Source organism: Ptychodera flava, chromosome 11, assembly GCF_041260155.1.
Source record: "Ptychodera flava strain L36383 chromosome 11, AS_Pfla_20210202, whole genome shotgun sequence".
Taxonomy (NCBI): Eukaryota; Metazoa; Hemichordata; class Enteropneusta; family Ptychoderidae; genus Ptychodera; species Ptychodera flava.
In genome coordinates this window covers 43977405-43998010 of record NC_091938.1, presented here as the reverse complement: position 1 = coordinate 43998010, position 20606 = coordinate 43977405, and the positions used below count along the sequence as shown (strand labels likewise).

Below are 20606 nucleotides of genomic sequence, written 5' to 3'. Positions count from 1 at the left end.
TATTAATTTGTCTGCTGGCAACCTTTCATTTCTATTTATATAATTAATATGACATTTCAACAATATCGTTCTCAGTATATTTTGACTAGTTGAAGAGTTTCCTGTAAGGTTACCAACATGGCCGTGAATAATAAGGAGGTTTTTGCAATAAATGACTGGATTTGCTTTAATTAGTGCATTCATAGTATGTTGGCTTCTTTAGTATTTTGTTCATTTGGTTGATCAGCTGGTATAACTGCATATACTCCTTTGTGGTCTGACCAGGAATTTTCTATTGTACCAGATGTAATGTTTGACTGATTAGCAAAAATCAGATCTAAAGCTGAATGGTTATCAGTGGTCTCTTCAGTTATTAGTTGCTGGCATTTAAAGGTTGTCATCATAAAGTAAAGGAAAGTAGTATTGGTGTCAGAAAAGATGTCAAAGTTAAAATCACCTGTGATAATAAGTGGTATTGTTAAGTTGACATGTGGAAGAAGAGCTTGTGAAACCTGCTCTTGAAATGATTGTAGGCTACAACGAGGAGACTTATAGAGTACAACGAGTTGTATATGTTGATGCTGCACTGTTAATAAGTTTGCATATATGAATTAAAGCTCTACAGTTGTATAGTAATGAACATGAAGTACTTGGTATGTTTGCCTTATGTACAGGACAAGTCCATGGTAGGGTCTAGTGATATTGGATTCAATGACTTGGTCATTTCTGAATAAGCTGTAGTTGGGGAGAGTATAAGTTTCATCATTGTCATCGGCTGTTAATCTTGATTCAGCGGTACCAATGATATCAGCTGCAAGAATGTTATATTCACTTTGTAAATCAGCAAAATGTTTATGTAATGATCTAGTATTTAGAAATACTACTTTGCAGTAATCCTTAGGTAGATCATACAACGGTATGAAGCACAGTTGAAGTTGCGCATGTTGACGTAGCCTGGCCATTTCATTCCTAACTGCCTCAGATATTGATATTTTAGTTTTATTGAGGTCAAGAATATGAAGGCCAATTAATTGACGTACTCTGCTTATAGCAACATAATGTATATGGTCAGTTTTTCTTCCAGCCATGTTGATTATGACCTCATCTACTGTAGCACCTTGAGATTTGTGAATTGTTTTTGCAGCAGACTGTTTCAGTGGGAATTGAATTCTCATCACTGAAACATGTTTCTGGTATCTAATAACAGGAAACTGACGTTTAATATCAAATACTGGCGTCCACTCTTTGTTCATATTATCTTGATATAAGTGTCTGTATTTTTGTCTCCTTAAAAGACCGATATGTTTGTCATCGAAATCAACCAATATTATACTTTGTCTGTTGTTGGATGTATTTGTCATTCTTTGGTCTATTTTTTGTACTATGCAACTTGCGCCATTGGTCATGCCATCTTCAACATCAATATTAGCAGTGATATCATATCTGAGTCCGATAGCTATAGGTGCTTCTGATAACAAACCACATGTTTTGGATGAATCTTTGGGGATCGTTTTCAGGATTTGTGCTTTTATTTTTTGTGACACGTCACCTATAACTGTATCCATTGCAGGGATCTTAAGTTTGCATGTAGTAGCATTTTCAAATACCTCAGTGTTATGTGCTGGTACCTTTTCATTGGTAGTGTACAAATGGAGAGCTGATTTATTGTATGTTTGATTACTTGGATCGATAGAATGTTGCTCCAACTCGGCTATGTCTTGATCTGTGTGGTTTCCTTCTCTGAGTCGATTGAGAAGTTGCGCAAATTGTAAATCGTCCTTTTGTCTCATGATTTGAGTTAGTTCATGCATAGTGAAATACTCCTGCCACAAGTTTGTTGCTAGTGGTCCATACTCTCTTGTTAAGTTACTGAATATCCAGCCATCCATGACAGGCTTTAGTTGATACAAGTCACCAACAGTTATCAATGAAACACCACCAAATAACAGATTGTTCCCTTTAATTTGTTGAAGGCGCAAATTAATGATATTGAAGAGTTGATGTCCAACCATGCTTATTTCATCTATGATAACAACTGATAGGTTTCGATATTTAGCTCTTAGTGTGTTCAGTTGGTCGCTGTCTAGTGGTTTATATTTGTAACCTTGATTCGCTGGTACTTTGAATGCTGAATGTATTGTACTTCCATTGATATTATAGGCTGCTTTTCCTGTGGGTGCACACAACAACAATCTACAGTCATAAGGATTCTCTCCAGCAGTTGAACACAGATATCGATGTGAAGCTTGATACATTGCTTTTATTACAACAGATTTTCCTGTACCAGCACCCCCTGTGATAAATATACATAAAGGATCTTTGTTTGTCTTGACTGATTTTAGAACATGATGGAATATTTCTTTCTGCTTGAAGTTTAAAGATCTCACCAGTGCATAATATTGGTCATCAGGGATACGCCCAGGTACAGTATTATTGTCATCACTGGTTGTATCGGTTGTCCTTATACCTACATCAATACCTATATCATATATGGCATGTTCAGGTTTGTCAGGATCAAAGTATATGTAGTGATCACTTGGTGTGGAACCTGTCTGTAAATCATCATTTTCTGTCTGCTGTGCATTTGGTGCAATCTGATCAAATACATCAGTATCTTCGATATCATTCTGTTTAGCAGCTTGCTTTGCTTGCTCTAACTCCTCTGTAGAGTGTTCATAATCTACTGCATTATTTGCAATAATATGCTCACTTAGTTCATAGGCATCTTGAAATGTGTCACAGTCACACAGTAAATCTACAGTTTCATTTCTCCATGGCACATACAATAATAATTTTTCTCGACAGTAATTTTCATTGTCAAACTTTTTATTGTAGTTGACATAGCGTATTACACGATGAGTTTTTAGCTCTTGTATGGTAATTCCATTTCTGAGATTGATATTTATCTTGGATTTATCCGGTGTGATATGTTGTCATTTCAGAGTCTGATTCACTGAGAATATCTGGATTGTCATCATTGACATCTGGTTGGTGACTTGTGCTATTTTTTGGATATTTTACTTTCAGTTTGGATGCATAATCTGCAAGGCACCAATTTTCCAATGCTTTTGGTCTTCTAGCATAACGTTTGATGAGATTATCACTGTCTATGTCAGTGGAATCACCAGGTGTGTTTTCAAGGGCAGCTTTACTTTTCAGTAGAAATGTTCTTTTATGTGGAGGTGATGTATTAATGAATACAACTTGTCTTGTGGCTTTAGTAAGTGGCATTTGTAGTATAATGTAAGCAGCCTCCTGTGCACTGATTTCAACATTGTTAAAGAATTTATTGCCAATGTGTCTGACTTGTGCCTTGAGTTCCATATTACCTCGTCTGGCTTCTTTGCATGCTTGGTCAAGTAATGCACTCATACCTCTTTGTGACTTACTTATGTATGATACGATGTACATGGCACATGCATATGGATCTAACACAAACTGAAGATCATGATTAGCACCCCATGCTGGTAATAATGGTTTCATGTAAGCATTGACATGCAAGTCACAAGGGTCTCGTTTCAGGAATATTGTGACTCTTTGTAGAGAACTGCGAATAGCTAAAATGTATTCTTCATAACTAATATGTAATTCACTGGACAAAAAGTTGGCAAATGTTACAGATTTTCCTTCTTTCATATGATCTAGTTTTTCTTTGATGTTGTCATATATTCCTTTGTATTTCTTTTTGTCAACTGTATCATCATCATCTAATGGTGTGAGAATCATTGTCTTTGACATTGGAGGCATTGGATAGCCAAAACGACATATGGGTTTACCTTTTTCTCTGCATGATTTTGAGTGTTTATGAGTTTGCAGGTTAAGTAGTTCACTTATTTCAGCTGGTACATTGGAAGAACATGAGACATATTTGTCAATAAAAGTGATCACTTCTGCAGGTGTGTTTTGCTGATAGTTTGGTGCATTCTCAATCCACATCAACATATGAATATGTGGAGAACCTCTTTGTTGGAATTCAACTCTGTAGAAGTAATCAGTAAGTTTGCCTATTGGTTCATGTGGACTTTTGAGTATAGTGTTTATGAATACATTTATTCTGTGGTCAAAGAACCGAGCACAAGTGACAGGGTCTGATTGCAGTAACCTTGTCTTTGTAGCCCAATCCATTGCTTTCAATTCATCATCAGTATAGTGTTGGAAGGCCTAGTATGCGGTGAAGGTCAATCCATCTAGTATCAGCACTTGAGAGGGAACAGAACCATGTCGGTAAACCAAGTTGTCTGATCATAGCAAAGACATCCTTCTTTCTTTTTTCCAAGTAAGGTGGTGAATTACGCAGATCTTTGAATATATAAAAACCGTCATCAAGTCTTAATCATTCTGTCACTTTATCAGGGTTTAATATATCAGCGACTTTGTAATTTTTACCCTCAGTTTTACAACACCTTAATGCAAGGTGTACTTTATCACTGATTTGTTTCAATTGTAACTTCTTCAGTTTAAAAAATATATTTGGTACACAATTAGCAACGCGTCTGTCCACATTACGAACTTCCCATTTACATATGTCACTGTAATATACATTAGAGTTATTTTCTGTATCAATGAGTCGACGTTGTCCACAGAATATGGTAGGAAAAGCTAAGTATTCTGCATCTTTATCAGCAAATAAGCTTAAAGGTCTTTGTCCCTCGCCAGGTGCGAATGTTAACAATTGATTAGAGATATAGTATCATCAAGTAAAGTATCCATATTAGCAACAGCACCCTCTTTAGGATCAACCTCACTGAATGTATCACTACCGGTAGAATCAGTGTCAGAATCAGATTCAACTGACGGTTGGGATGCACTGTCTGTATTCTCAATGAAGGCTGCCATGTCAGTATCTGTATTATCATTGATTTTCTGGAACCATGAATCATCAATTTGGATACCTGAATTTTGGTACAGAATACTATTTTCCATAAGCCACACTAATGCCTGCATCACTTTGTTGGGTCTGATATTTTCAGTAAATTCACATCGTGTATATGACAACTTTCGTTTCAGTTTGACTGGTATAGTTGCAGATTCATTAAGCATTCTTGGTAGCGTATTGATGGTAGGGTTTATATCTGTTGGGATATTCACAACAGGACCAGATAATGATCTTTGACCTCCACGGGGCAAGTTGCACAAATGCATGAAAGGAATTCTCAAAGCAATTAACCGTTCCTCTAATTGGTGTAACTGTAATTCTGATGGTATATCGGGAAAATTCATTCGGTTGGCTAAAGACAGTTTTGGGACTTTGCCAGCAGATATGGATCTACAGCATGTATTACAAACCCATTCTGTATTGTTAACAGAGATATAGCCAGTCAGATAGTGAGATGCAGTGGCAGAATGTGTGGCTAAATTGGCGGCCTGAATGACAGACTTTCTGAACCATGTTTGATGACATGATGAACAAACATAAATAGGTCCTTGAGCTGTATCTTTCTGGAAACTATCAATGCAGTCTTGCAATAATTCACCATGACGGCGTTTCAATTTCTTTTTATGCAGATGTTGATTAAAATTATCAATCTCTCTATTTTGTAGCCCTGTGCTGTTGTCCAGCAAGCTTGTATTCAATTCAGTAATTTCTGAACAGTCTTCTTTTTCACTACTGTTTGCAATAACAGATCTTTCTTTGTTTCTAGGGGGCTCTATGTGTAGTGCTTTTTGTTTAACATGTTTCTCTTTCTGTTTGAAAACAATACTCTTCCTTCGGGAGCTTTTGTAAATTCGTTGCTGTAGCCTCTCAGCATTTTTATATTCAGGACATTTGCGAAGAGACCTTATGTAGAATTTTGCATTTAACTTATCTTCCCTTACCGAAATTTTAGGCCTCCCGCAAACTGTTACTGCAAATTTGCCGCAAGCTTTGCAGTAAATTTGCAGCAAACTATTTGCCACAAATATGCGGGTGGTTCATTTTTCAGATGCAAATTAGGTTTCTTGTGAACTTGCTGCAAATATGCAGCAAACTCCCTGCCGCAACGTTGCTGCAAACTCTTTGCAGCAAATTTGCGGCACAATCCTTGCAGCAAACTTGCGGCACATTAATTTGAATGTTACTGAAAATTTGCCGCAAACTCCATACAGCAAATTATTTTATTTGCGCTGACCATTGTTTCTCGTGAAACTGGTATTTCAGAGTTTAGTTGGATAAAACACATCTTGTGCTGTCCACAGTCGGCCAATATATAAATATTATTTATCCAACTTAACTCTGAAATACCAGTTTCACGAGAAACAATGGTCAGCGCAAATAAAGTTATTATAAACAAAAAGATGACAGAGAAAAAAAGGTTACATTGAATTGTGGTACAATTTATTTTATATGCCATGTTCATTTCATGCCACATAAGTGTCATGATCATGTCAAGATTTTCTTTTGACTTGAGAAGTTTCATGTAACATTTACATTACTGTCAAAGGCTGCGATCTGGCTTTCTGTTCTCTGACTTTCTTGTCCCTATAGTGTACCAGCAATGGATTCTGAAAAATATAAATCGTTCAGGGAAGAGTGTAAGTCTTTACCGTTTGACCAAACATTGTAAATTTCATGAAAGAAATCGATAATTATTTGAAAATGAGACAAAATCAAGTTGAAAAATTGAAGCAGAAAATGCATAAATATTCATGATCGAAATTAAATTAATACTGATTAAAATGTCAGACAACGGACAACTCGCCGTATGTTGTTTACATACACGACGGCGACAATCTGCAAAAATCTCAGCACTTACTGTAAGTAACTGTTGTGAAACGAAAGTGCATTCAGTATGAATCAGTACTCAACGAAAATTTATCTTTAGGTAAAGATTGCAATACAACGATTACAGAACATAATTATAGCGATCGATGTACAGACGAACGGTACATTGACTTACATTTCTGAACGGCTCGCAGACGCTGGACGATTCCCGGTCCGGTTGCAGGTCTCACCGTGCTGTGTGTAAACACCGTACTCAGAAAATATAGTCGGCATCTTTACTGCCGCTCGCGTTCACAAATTTAGAACTCCGCCTGTCCCTGGTACTGTATACACGTTTTTGCAACTATGTGATATCATTTGGCTGGCGATTCCATAGAAAGATCACGAAATTGTCCACTAGAAAACTCCCTGCTCACAAGTACGCAGCCGACACTGGCCGATGGTATTAAAATCTAGCTTCGCGCCGATCAAGCCTCATGACGATAACGGAAGTGCGATCTATAAATCATTACGCGATTGATAATGTAGTCCCGTTTTTAAATGCTGGAATTGACTCTACATCTGCACCAATCCGTTATATTTCATACTTAATATAGCATTTAATTTATTAGTTTAATGAAAATGGTTATTTTTATCATAGAAAGACTAAAAAGAGAGTAAAAATTCTTTCAGCACGAAGAATCAATATCAATGCGCGAAATTCAGTTTTCGATCCAACCATAATTTACCTAACCAGATTGTCAAAGGGCACTTTTATTACATCATGTCACTACAGTATATACTATAGATGCACTCTATATCCATGCAATGCTTTCACCAGCATAACTGAAGCTGTTCATTATCTAGCATTACCAGTTATTATAATTTAAAAAGTGGATTGTCTGTTATGAAATAAAGGAACATAAAATATAAATGAAAGATCAATTTTATGTTGCTTACACATGACTGGTCACGAAGTGCAACAGTACTCAGTGTGTAGTGTGTACTCCCTGGTAATGAAATCGTGGGAAATATGTCAATCATGTGTTGCTGCATATTTGCAGCAATAATCTGGTTTGCCGCAAATTTGCAGCAACTTAGTCGTTTACCGCAAATTTGCTGCAAACTGACTTAAGGGTTTGCAGGAGGGTCACATCTACCTGCAAACTTCTGCAACTCCTTCCTGCAAGCTATATGCTTGCTGCATATTTGCAGCAAACTTACGGCAAATTTGCAGTAGAAATAATTTTCGGTAAGGGTTTCAGCCTAAAAGTGGAATTCTTTCGCAAATTTTGAATGTTTATTTTAAGCCTATCCTTTTCTAGCTGTCTGAAGTTAGGATTTTGACGCAAATTTTTCATGTGTGATCGCAATTTCAGTTTTTCTTTCTCTTTGAATTCTGGATTTTGTCGCAGTTCAGTTATATATGACTGTAGTTTCCGTTTTTCTCGCTCTTTGAACACTGGATTTTGTCGCAGTTTAGTTAAACGTGACCGAAGTTTCATTTTTTCTCTATCTTTGAATTCTGGATTTTGTCTCAGTTTAGTTATATGTGACCGTAGTTTCGCTTTCTCCCTCTCTTTGAATTCTGGATTTTGTCTCAGTTTAATAATATGTGATCGTAGTTTTGATTTTTCTCTGTCTTTGAATTCTGGATTCTGTCTCAGTGCAGTTATATGTGACCTCAGTTTTATTTTTTCTCTGTCTTTGAATTCTGAATTCTGTCTCAGTTCAGTTATATGTGACCTCAGTTTTATTTTTTTTCTCTCTTTGAATTCTGGATTCTGTCTCAGTTCAGTTATATGTGACCGCAGTTTCAACTTTTCTCTCTCTTTGAACTCTCTATTTTGCCTCTTCAGAGCTTTCCTTAATTTATCTTTTTGTCGTTCAATAGCCAAAATTGTGTGGTTTTGTCTTCTTTTCTGTTTATATTCTCTTGCATGCTGTTTACTTGAAACCTTTTTAGGTACAGATGACACAGTACTATTCATGTTACCTTCATAGCTGTCAAGCCTTTGTGTATTCTTTTTAGAAGATAGTCTTGTCTGAAAATTAAAATAATTAACCATAAGTTCCTCATGTCTGTCATGTTGCTGTTGAACCTGACGTGCTGAATGTTTGGCATGAATGACAACTTCTTGAAGCTCGTATGCTGTCATTTTATTCAACCCCAAGTTATCAAACAAAGAAAACAAATAATTTATCAGAGCATGTTGTGTGTCAAAGAACATTAAAATACTTGAACCATCAATGTGTTGCAAGCCATTAGAGTTACGACTATGTGAATCAAATATACAATATTTGCCACTGTGGTGTTTGGAAAGAGCCATACAATAGCCACCTGTCATCAACAACAAGGTGTTACTAGAATTGAAAGTTTCAGGTACAGCGTACTTGAATTGTAAACAGTCTGGTACATCTACAGCAGTGAAATGATTTAACAACCCAAAATACTGCTTGCGTCTCTCTACATTGTACTGCAAAGACTTCATGTGCATAACATTAGGTAATTCATCAAACTTTAGAATGCCTGAATAAAATTTATTACTGGCCTGCAAGTAACTGACTGTTTCTCTGTATAAACTGTCACCATTGTGTAAAATGCAATTCAAGTCCTCAGATGTTAATGAATGCTTGTCTTGAGATACACATAAGTATACTAGGGCATTACAAGTGCATTGTTTACCTCTTGAAGATGCATGAAAGACAGGACTTCCTTGATGAATACTAGCTTGGATAACATGGCCTATAGTGTAACTTTCCCATTCAAGCTTCTGACAGTTGCTTTTCTGAGTCTGAATAGTTTTACTTTGCAGTAAAAAAGGATCTGTAGGCAGTATACTACTGTTGGACTGTATTTGTGCACTGCTTTGTGGTACATGACATTCTTTGCTGTAAAGGTTGCTTATGGATGGTTCACTTATGAATAGGTTGCTTGAGTGTCTTATGGATGGTTCATTTATGAATAGGTTGCTTGAGTGTCTTATGGATGGTTCATTTATGAATAGGTTGCTTGAGTGTAAGTTGCTTAAGGTACTTTCGCATAGAATACTATCACATGGTAGCAAAATCTTATTGTATCGATCACTGTCGACAGATATATCACATGATACTGGGTGTTTTGCCTCACTGGAACCACCCAAACCAGGATTGTCAACTGACGTAAGCTGATCATCAGCACGGCTCCTGCCAGGACCAGGCTGCAGAAGAAACAAAAAACTGTGATTAGTCTAATAGGCATATTTAAAATTTAAGCGTCATATTTATGTTATTTCATATCACCTTGAAATAATGTGACTCGATCAATCTTGATTAACATTCACCATGGTAGCAGTCTCGATTTACGCTTATTTTATGTTTCCAGCCATTATCAAAATCTGATCACATGCCAAAGAATGCACAGAAAATACCATGCTGTTGAGACACGCGGATTATTTTTATCTCAAAGCATTACCACCTGACTACACTTAAAACTGATGATCCCAAGTCCATTTGCTCACCCCTGAGTAGTATTTGGTATACACTTACTTGTTTTTTCACAGCTGATTTGCGCCAATATTTTCTCTTTGGCATGCTGTATTTATCCAACCTAAGTTAGAGAACAAACTGTAATTTACAAAAATATTTACTGACTGATATGGATACATTATATTTTTGGTGAAAACTGTTGTATGGGACTTTGGGTTAAAGAAATATTTACAAGCACCCTCCAAATGTGACTTTTCTCAATAAAAGAGGTGTTTATTGATTCAGAACACCTCAAAAGATATAACATGCAATGCATCACATCACAATTATTGAGTAGTCACCAAGACCTTGCCCCCCCCCCCCCTCCCCAACACACAACGCAATTACACAATGAGAGCAGCATATACAGCAAACCTTTTTGTTGTGGTGAGCGGGGCTATTAGCTGTAGCGGAACACACAGCATCATACGCAGGGCTACCGTATAAACGGGCCACAATAATCATTCACAAATTACAATCCACCACTTCTAAATGTACAAATATGATAGACCATACATTCGAAAACAGCTATTAATAGACATACAGATTAGCTTACCTCCTCAATCGTAAAGTATGCGCCAGCGGCAGGAAAAAATCCGGATTCCTCAGTCGACTTTGACACACTCGTCTCGTCGTCGTTCACTTTGTTTTAGACAATGGTGCGTACGCTGGCAAATTGGCTATTACATTAACTGTTACTATTCCCTCCTTACATGTATCGTTTCACCATGCAACAATAGGGTCCTACACTATCATCGTAACAGCAATTACGCAATACAACATAGGCTGAACTTGCATAAGCAGAAATGACGCAGTTAAAAATAAATTGATCAAGAAAATAAATTTAAACTTCTTTTTCCTTTGCTTATTTCTTCCCTTTTAGAAGTACACTCTTCATGTAATTTACCCACAAATAGTTAACAAAGAGCAATCCCACTGGCAAGAAGGTATAACAATTCTAAACCTTTCATTATTCAACATGTATTTTTGAAGAGCACAGTTGTTCAACCATAAATGAAAAAAAAATCTTAAAAATACAAAAATTAAAGATATCCCTGTAAAAATTAACATTTTTGTAAACGATTGGTGCTACCTACCTATTAGACTGAAATATTCAGTCGCGCGCGGGCGCTCCGGCGCACTGCGACCTACGACCCTTTACCACGACTGAAGGCACACTGTACTTGGCCGCGGCAAACTCAAAGAAAAAAAGTACCGCCCACAACTGACTTCACAGACTTTTCAAATATGTAAATCATGGTAGTGTAATTTGAATATTGCTCACGTGGGCTGTTTACGGGCATAATGAACACGCGGTAGTCAAGACAATAATGTCAATCAACTGCATCGGCAGCGCCGACATTGCATAATCGCTCTACTCGGCAGATGAAAACAACGACACGTGTGTGTAAGCTTTATAGGCTAGCCGCTTGTCGGAGAAAAAAACTTACATGTAGATACAATTGTCTGTGTGGCTCCATTGACGCCTATAAAAAAAAACTCCATAGCGTCTTTCGCGCTGAGCGCAGCAGAATGTGCAGTCTGTGGGGAGCTCGGAAGAAAAGGTTGATTTTTTCGAAAACGATCGATATTTAGAAACTGAAGCAACTCTACACATGAGTGAAATCAGGGGCGAAATCCCCAGAGCGATCGATCCTGAACGGTTCTTATTTGTGTCCATAACTTTGAGTGCCAGCGTGTAAATCATAGATTTCCCATACCTTGGGGCCCGGGCCCTGTTGGTAAAATAGCGGATACATCTCTGCCGCCGCAAAAACTCTTTGAGTGCGTCTCTTTGCTCTCTTTTCAACATAATATTATATAGGCCTACATCAGAACATTTACTGACTGCCTCGGCAATGCGAGTCGGCGATTGTTCGGATCGGCCATAATGATCAAATCGGAACATTAGCCACAGACGTCAACGTGAGTATAGCTTCGGCCGTTTGATTTTCAATACTTCGAGTTTGAGAAAACACGTTGTGTTTGTTGACAAACGAGACATGCTATAAGCTAATAGGCGGGACAAAAGCCAGGCGACAGTTTTGAATATGCTAATCACGATCACGCGCTGAGTGAGCGATGTGGGCGGTCTTGTTACCCTACATACTGTCAATTAACTCGTTTCTGTTATACGATTGGTTCCAACAAAATTTTGTTGGAGAACAGGATTTCAACAGTGTGCCTTCAGTCGTGGTAAAGGGTCGTAGGTCGCAGTGCGCCGGAGCGCCCGCGCGCGACTAAATCTTTCAGTCTACTTACCTATGCACAAAATATCAACACATTCTGCCCGCTGGTTCCTGAGTTGCAGCAGCTCAATGGATTTTCACATTTTTGTACCTCATTTGCACAGGGCTCGACATAAGCGCTAGCCCACTAGCCCGAGGCTAGTAAATTTTTAAGAGGACTAGTAAAAATGTCGTCGGAGGTAGTCCTGCGGACTAGTGCAATTTTTCAATAGCAGTCCAGGAAAGTTTATCGCTACAAAACTCATGGGACGCCGGGCCACTCATTCGATAAGAATGAACCAAGCCTCAATCATTTTAAAAATAAACTAACTTTTACCCAAACAAATTGGACAGTGAAACAGTGAAGCAAACTTTATTGATCACCAACTCTAAAATGAAACAGTTTACCTGCTACGTAGAATCAAATTGTACGGTACATGCCAGTAACATGGCCCCGGGAAACATGGCTCAACGCTGAGCATCAAACAGAATTGTCTGCACGTCGTGCATTTTGGTTTGCTTTAAGCTCATCACTTCGCCTAAAAACATGAGCAACCCCACAATTTTGCTCAAACACTGCATCCTTGCCTTTCAAAGAAGATTTGTCTCAAGATTTCTTCAGGGGCATTCCCAAACAACACCTCAGATCGTTTGTAGCCAGCTTGACCCTGCTTTGGAATGTCTCCACATGCTGACCTCCATATATAGTCAAGACCCCCTAGCTTGAAGCTGATCTTAAAAAGAGCCATCTAGCTTGCCAAAACAGTGCTATGGCAAGTTGCTACTGCTTGTACAGGTGACGGAATTCCTCTCAGATACTAAACTTGGTGCAAGCAACTTATTGTTTTGCCATTTTAGTGGAAAAGTGTAAATTATTGGGGCAATAATAGTGAAGTGAACCTTATAACAGTAGTGAAAAAAACAACGTATGAAATGGATGTATCAGACTGTTGTATCCAATCACTTCTGGGAGTCATTGGTTATTGCTAATCACATTTTGTTACCAGTAACTGGCAAAAACTCATGAAAGACACAAGCACATGAAATGGTAAAATGCAATATTTTTACAATTAAAAACTAAATTTTTCACAAACCATTATTACAAATGAGAGGTCCTCCCCACAAGCTGGTCAATTTTAAAATGTGATATATGTCAAAAATATGAAGGCACTCCACAGGAACATTTGTGAATGGCTGTACGAATTTCAGTTCTGGTGAAACAAATCTGTCCTCACCATGAACAAACATGTTCTTTGCCAATTAGTAGTGCACTACCTGAGCTATGAAGAATTTTCCGACAAATTAATCCCTACGTCTAATTTTATTCTTAATGGCAATAGGCTATTTTCATGACCTTTCCTCCTACACAGGATATTTTATTCAGGTCATTTTAGTGCTTTATATATGATTCAAAGTTAAACATTTTGCAGTAAGCAAATGTGCTAGTCTTGCATGAAAAAATAATCGCAATCATACCAATCCATAATCCAATAACACTAGGTCAGAATTTGTAAGACAATAGTTGTAAACATAGACACAAAACAGAACAGAACAGACAGTAAATAGACGGTACACAAACAAAGTCACATTCGTGAAAGAAAGATACATGGACCTCTGGTTATTGGGTTTAAAAACCTTTGTGAAAAAAAATATGAGAATGGTCATATACACCTCTTTCCAACATGAGAGCAACATTTGGCTTTGCTTGAGCAGGACTAGTACATTTCACTTAGGACTACTAAAAATAAACTGCTACCAGTCCTTCGGGCTAGTGGATGATTTGACCTTGCGTCGAGCCCTGTTGCATATTTTTGATCCAAACATTTTGATTTGAACAAATTCACATCTCCAACCTAGGATGCCCCTTTGTTCCAAATATGAAGACGGTAGGTATTGCGGTTTTTGTGTTTTTGATAAGGACGGACATACATACATACATACATACATACATACATACGTACATACATACATACATACAGACAACCATTTTCCCATCTTATACGAATACCTCCCATTTGCATATATGCTAATATGGGAGCTAAAAATACCCCATGATTGGATAAAACAAAGTTGACATGTGTTGCTATTGTAGTGCGATGACGTGGTTGAGCACCTGGTTTGATTTGAATTGTATGAATTATGTTTGATTGATTGGTTGGTTGAATGAAGTAAAAAGGTGTTTGCAGATCGACGTCAGAGTCACGCTTTGCTCATTTGGGTCGAAAACTTTGAGCAGCATACACGCAATTGCCGAGTCGCTCTACGTATTTCGATATGGCGGATGAAGTACAAATGAAAGCTGTATCCGGTGCACTTCAACTACCAAAGCCAAAGATGGACAAGAAAAGTCCCCCTGTCACGCCATGTGCTAACGGCCACAATCGGAAGACCAAGCTACACAGCCACGTCAGAGAAAGGCGCAACAGAAACTGCAAGTACAAACAAAAATACGTGTAGATCCACAATGACTGTGGTACTGCGTGTGTGTTTGCCTGTAGCTAGATTTAACTTTACCAAAGGCGACTGAAACCTCTACATTCATTGTTGATAACTGACTTTGAAATCTTAAATTTCAGCTTCGAATGATTGTGATAACAATAACCTTAACACAGAAGTGATATTTGCAATCAATACCGTTATTTCACGGTGACCTATAATTGATTTTGAGATGTACAGTCGTGCAAAATTAATTCCGGTGATTCTTTTAAAGTGTCTTTATTCTGTACTTAATGGTGAAATAAATTTCTTCTGGTATATTTAAATGTCTCGCATGTTTTTTTTACTCGTCGCCACGTGACTTTCTTTTGTTTAAAAAGTGTCCATTTTACAAGTTCTTTTGTTTAAAAGTGTCCGATTTACTAGTAAACCTGACATTTTTAAACAAAAGAACTTGTAAATCGGACACTTTATAAACAAAAGAAAGCCAGGTGGTATATAATAAAATATTCGATTATGGAAATTAGAGAGCATGGTTAGAACAATGGACACGAGGCGGAGAGTGGTATAACTTGAATAAATTGTTAGGGTTTAAGGCACCATTTTACAAGTGGTATAGCCACAAACTGATGACGTCAAAATCGCCGTACACAAAACACAGACGCCCCGTAATTGCGGCACTGACTAACTAATAAGGTTAAAATAATATAAATTTGCACTTTCTTCAAATCACTGTCACAATCTCCGACTGCTTAGTTTTTGTATCGGGTGAAGTACAGTGGGGGCCAGGAATTGGGGTTAGCTGACCAAATTGTCGGAACGGAGCGAGCGAAGCGAGCGGAGTTCCGACAATTTGGTCAGCTAACCCCAATTCCTGGCTCCCACTGTACTTCACCCGACACAAAATCAAGCAAATGAAGACCATCACAGAGTTTTTAGGGTTAGGGTTAGTTAGTTCATGTGATCGCGGCAATAATTCCGTCTCATTCCGGGTACAATATGTCCCCTCTCACGTTTTATTCATCAAATTTGTTATCATGTACAAACTGACCCCGACGGCAATGGCCATATTGACCCTATTTCAATATAGCCGTTGCCAAAGACGGCACACAGTTACATAACAGAATTCAGAGTTCATTCAAATGCAAATAATAATCAATATGACGGCCAAAAAATCTTTGTATGTTTTCATTTGCATTACTTCTTCTACAGACCGAAAATCACACCTGTACATTACTTCAAACTCTTTTATTGATTGGTTTAATTTTTTGTCCACAAATTTGTTTCCTTTATCTTTCCTTTATCCACAAATTTGTTTCCTTTATCTTCGCGATATGCCTTCCAATAGATTTTTAGCCAGGCTGTATTATGGAAATTTATGAATACACGGATGTAAACCAAAAAAAAAATCTACATAGTCTGGTTCCCTGACCCATTTTCCCTGGTAGAGGGCGTGGGGAAAAATAGGGTCAGGTACCGGGTAGCCATCTTGAACAGAATTTTGTTCAAGATGGCGGAGGTTAGTCACCTGACAGAACATGCTACAACAAATATGGCTGCTACCATAAAAACGCCGGTCAAAATTCGACTGGATCAGAATCATGTTCAAACACTGGTATCCGACCAAAAACATTGGCACACGAGACGGGAAACATAAACTGAAAGGATTAATCCAGAAGTACGTGGAAATGCAGGTGATTGAAGGCTTGCTGTGATATCGCAGTAGTACTTGTGGCGTGTATCGAACGCGCTAGGGTCATTGAGGTCATCGCCGACTGTGGCGTGACCCCAATGACCCGAGCACGTTCGATACACGCCACAAGTTCTGCTGCGATATCACAGCTAATTGAAAGCAAACTTTGTTGGAACTGTGAACGACGATTGATTTCGATGGATAGAATGTGTTCGAATTTCGTGAAAAATGCCAGGCATCATGTCGACGTTCTAAAAGTATCAAGAGGTGTGCTAAATCACAGTGGCTAAATCATGGAGGTAGAAAGTCTTTCTTTCTACCTCCACGGCTTTGTGGTACAAACAAGAAGTTGGTGTCAAGTGAGCCCGAAAGTGCGAAACCGAGAAACATGAGAAAAAGTTACAAGTGTTACTTTCATCCAATCACAGCTTGTTTTATTTTAACCCAATAGCGTCCATGTTTACATTTGCCGGTACCTGACCCTATATTTCCCCACGCCCTCTACCGGGGAAAATGGGTCAGGGAACCAGACTAAAATCTACATTGAATTCAAGTTCCGGAAGTCCAAATACAGCTTGAGTCGACACAGTGACAGACATTTGGTGATTGGAGTCATTGGTCGCGATATTTGTGCTTGCTTTTTAATTTCTATTTACCGGCGTACGAATGCCAATGCTTTATCAATTTGTTCCTACAGGTTCCAATATTACTCTGATCAATGGTAGGGGGCTTATTCTTCGTTGTCCAAGTCTCCTCGGTTCTCTCATTTCACTGATAACCATTGTCTTCATTTTGTGGATCCTAAAACCTTCGCCCACAACAACACCTTTGAAGGCATGTGGATGCATGCCATGCGAAATTGGATTGGCTTCACACCTTCAGACTTATTTCCAACTTATCTTTCTGAGTTCATGTGGCGGAGGCGTTTCGGCGATAAAGCTAAGGCGTGCTTGTTCAACATATTTCAATTTTCTGTCCTTCAAGTTTACAGTCCCCTTCATCGATTAATTGCAACTCTGCACATAACACCATATTATGCCAAATGTTATGAGACGGTCTAAAAACTAATATCACGCCTACATTGACAACTCAGGAGGCCACTGCTGCCGCTGATGTGTGACACTGGGAATGCACAAACCAGACCAAGTTCGTGCTAGTGACAATATATGCACCCTAAATCATTATATTGGCGGCGAATTTCGTTTGCTTCTGTACTTAATTCACTTCGTCGATCGGCGGAATTTTTATAATGTAATTTTCGTGGCATATCCAACGAATTGTTGTTCACGTTTTCATCTACAATAGCAATGAAATATCGCATTGCATACATGTTAATTGACGAACCACTTTTATATAAAAGTGTATCCTGTCAAAAACGGAACACACACCTTTCGTATTGTAAAAAAGGCAGCAAATGACAAATTCAATAGTAAATGTCAAACACAAAGTTTTCAACATATAAAACATCCTAAACAAGTGACAATTAAATACTTTAACTGTGCAAATACAACAAATAATATGACAAATATTCAAAAAATAACAAATCTGCACAACAAACACGACAATGCAGAGAACAAAATAAAGACAGGCAATAAAGAATCAATGCAGAGGCATCAATTCAATAAAAGAAGGAAAATGCGTAAAAGACTTTCAAATCATTACAAGTGAACATTATAAATTCATCAGTTCCTGCTTAGCATTATCATCCTAACGTTTATATGAAACATTGCATCCCTCTCTCCCAACTTGTTCTCGTGGAGTACAGGTTATAGGTAGTGCTTCACATGCTGCAGGTGCTGGGTTCGACCCCTGGTAGTGGTAATAGTTGTTGTGTAAAAAAAACGTAACTTAAAAATAACACTTCTCTCCCTTGTCATTAATCAACCGTTGCTTCCACACAGGTATCATGCTGGCCGAAGAAGACCTGGAGAGAGTAATAGGATGCTGCAAAATGAGGGAAAGGAGTGAAAATAGTAAAAAAATGGGACCCTTCTTTTCAATCATTTCCCCCTAAGTTTCCAAGCCCCCATTCCTAACTCTTACCCCCAAAATGATTTATCGCCCCTTTTAGAACGTAACCTTTGACCTCATTTCCATAAGTACGCACATCTTTGACGTCATCAGTTTGTGGCTATACCACTTGTAAAATGGTGCCGGGTTTAATTTAAACAAGTCAAACTGAGATGTTAACTTGAAGAAATTAGAAATGTCATTGTCTAATTTAGACAAGTCTCACCAAGATGTTAACTTGCATAAACTAACAAACTGGGGACTATTTCTATCAATGGGCTAATTAAATACTCCCAGGCGTATTTATTTCCAAACACAGGGAAAAATCTTCCCCCCAAGACAAATTTTCAAGAATTCTCGTCCCGTCTAATAATGTAGGCTCATAAAAATAAAGCCTTTCAAGACAAGAAATTACTATACAAAAAACTATTTGCCCACTATGTAACTTTGACACTGGAATTAACCCATGTGTTACGGAGAATTCACTACAAAGAATGAATAAATCGCCGTACAGGTGGTTCCCAAAATTCTAGTGCGACGAAAACAACCATGTCTCCGAGACATTCAGCAAGAACGCAGACCGGGAGAAATTTGTCTGTGGCAAGAAACACAAAATGAGCTCGAAGACAAGGCGTCTTGTACTTACCAGCTCCCTATTCCCTCTCTTTTCTCAAAAAAAATTCATTCATTCCCCGTGCTGGTCCGTCAGGAGTCGCACTGCATGCCATTGTAGTATTTTTGGTTTACAACAATAGGAGCTCCCTCACGTACGTTCGGCTGTCGCTCGACGTGAACGGAGGTCGTTCTCACCGTTCAGTTCAGTGACATGACGTCTTGTCCTGGAGTTCCACAGGAAACTGCACCTAACTCTGCAGCAGCGGCACCGTACCGAGTAGAAAGCTATGTAAAAATACGTTTAAAGCACAGCCAACTACAGAAATAATAACAACAGTTGACTGTAAACATCAAGACCAGGGTTCATCATATCAAACGCGCTTCAGACTGTACACATGGTACAGTCGCTTTTATATCCCTAGCGAGGTCATGTGACAAATACCAACCAACCCATGGAATTCTCTTGACAACTTCCACCGTTGAGGGCGCCAGCATACCCAAATCACAGTCCCTCTAATCCATAGCACAGGTGTCCGGAGTTGCCGGTGTACATGAGAGAGAGGTATGTAAGGGTGCCGGAAATCGACAAGTGCGGGGCCAAAGTGAGGGCCAGCACAATCAAAGTGCGAGCGAATGTGAGGGCTTGAAGTGAGGGCTCTCACAATCGAAGTGAGAGCGTATTTGAGGGTTGAGACTTGCGAAAATCAGTACTAAATTCACCTTGATTGAATGAAGACTTGTGATCAAAGTCACTTCTAAAAGCGTGATACGATCTCCACGTAAGTGTAAACGGCGCAGCCCTGTGTATGAGCATGCATGGAGCTACATCATCGATCGAAGCTTCACGATATGAGCGACACGACGTCCCTGACGGAAAAAAATTGTCAAACACCGTAAAAATATGAATGAGGCATTTTGTAATCTGTACATCGTTGAGTTTCTTTAAGAATATAATGTCTGGCTGATTTTAAAAATCACCGACTGACTGATCGGGCAGGGATCGCACATTCAAAGTGCTTGTCAAAGTGAAACCGAACGCTATATGTGCGACAGGCAAAAATATTAAAACATCAGTCATCGCCATGATTAGGTTATACACTGTCAGGACTGAAAAACACTTTCTTGTAAAGCTTTAAAACTTGAGAAAAGCCCATCGGGCGATTATCGTTATTGAAATTAATGCCATGACAGTGACCGTACACGACTGATCACGTCGTTCAAAATCTCAAGTGTCTCTCGACTCACATGAAGGCGCGACTTTGCACAATTTTTAAATAACGGATATTTACAATCTAGTATCGAAGTTTGACATATCGACGATTTCGGGACTATAGAATCGATACTAGACGATACTAGAATAAACTGCGGTTGTCCCATGGGAAGCCGCGTCTGTGTAACCGCCGATATTCACCGGCGTTTTGGGGACTGTAATATCGATACTATACACGATACCAGA

At 38.5% G+C, this 20606-nt stretch overlaps 1 protein-coding gene and 1 long non-coding RNA gene across 3 annotated transcripts in view; both read right to left on the bottom strand.

Moving 5' to 3' along the window:
* Positions 1–19659, bottom strand: part of LOC139144320 (uncharacterized) — a 58915-nt gene extending 39256 nt beyond the window's left edge. Inside the window, exon 1 of the long non-coding RNA XR_011554804.1 lies at positions 19182–19659. This is a non-coding gene — a long non-coding RNA (uncharacterized lncRNA). The remainder of the gene's footprint in view (positions 1–19181) is intronic.
* On the bottom strand, positions 4682–13437 carry LOC139144318 (uncharacterized). Of its 2 annotated transcripts, XM_070715021.1 has the most exons (6): positions 12431–13437; positions 10725–11265; positions 10190–10250; positions 9670–9861; positions 6858–9630; positions 4682–6462 (listed from the first exon to the last, which is right to left on the bottom strand). In XM_070715021.1, exons 3-5 carry the CDS (start codon positions 10232–10234, stop codon positions 7882–7884), a joined length of 1986 nt encoding a protein of 661 aa, XP_070571122.1. In that variant the 5' UTR covers positions 10235–10250; positions 10725–11265; positions 12431–13437; the 3' UTR covers positions 4682–6462; positions 6858–7881. The 2 variants fall into 2 exon arrangements, with proteins under 2 accessions (XP_070571122.1, XP_070571121.1); XM_070715020.1 differs by having other exon boundaries at positions 4682–9861; positions 12431–13435.
* Positions 19660–20606: the final 947 nt, after the last annotated feature.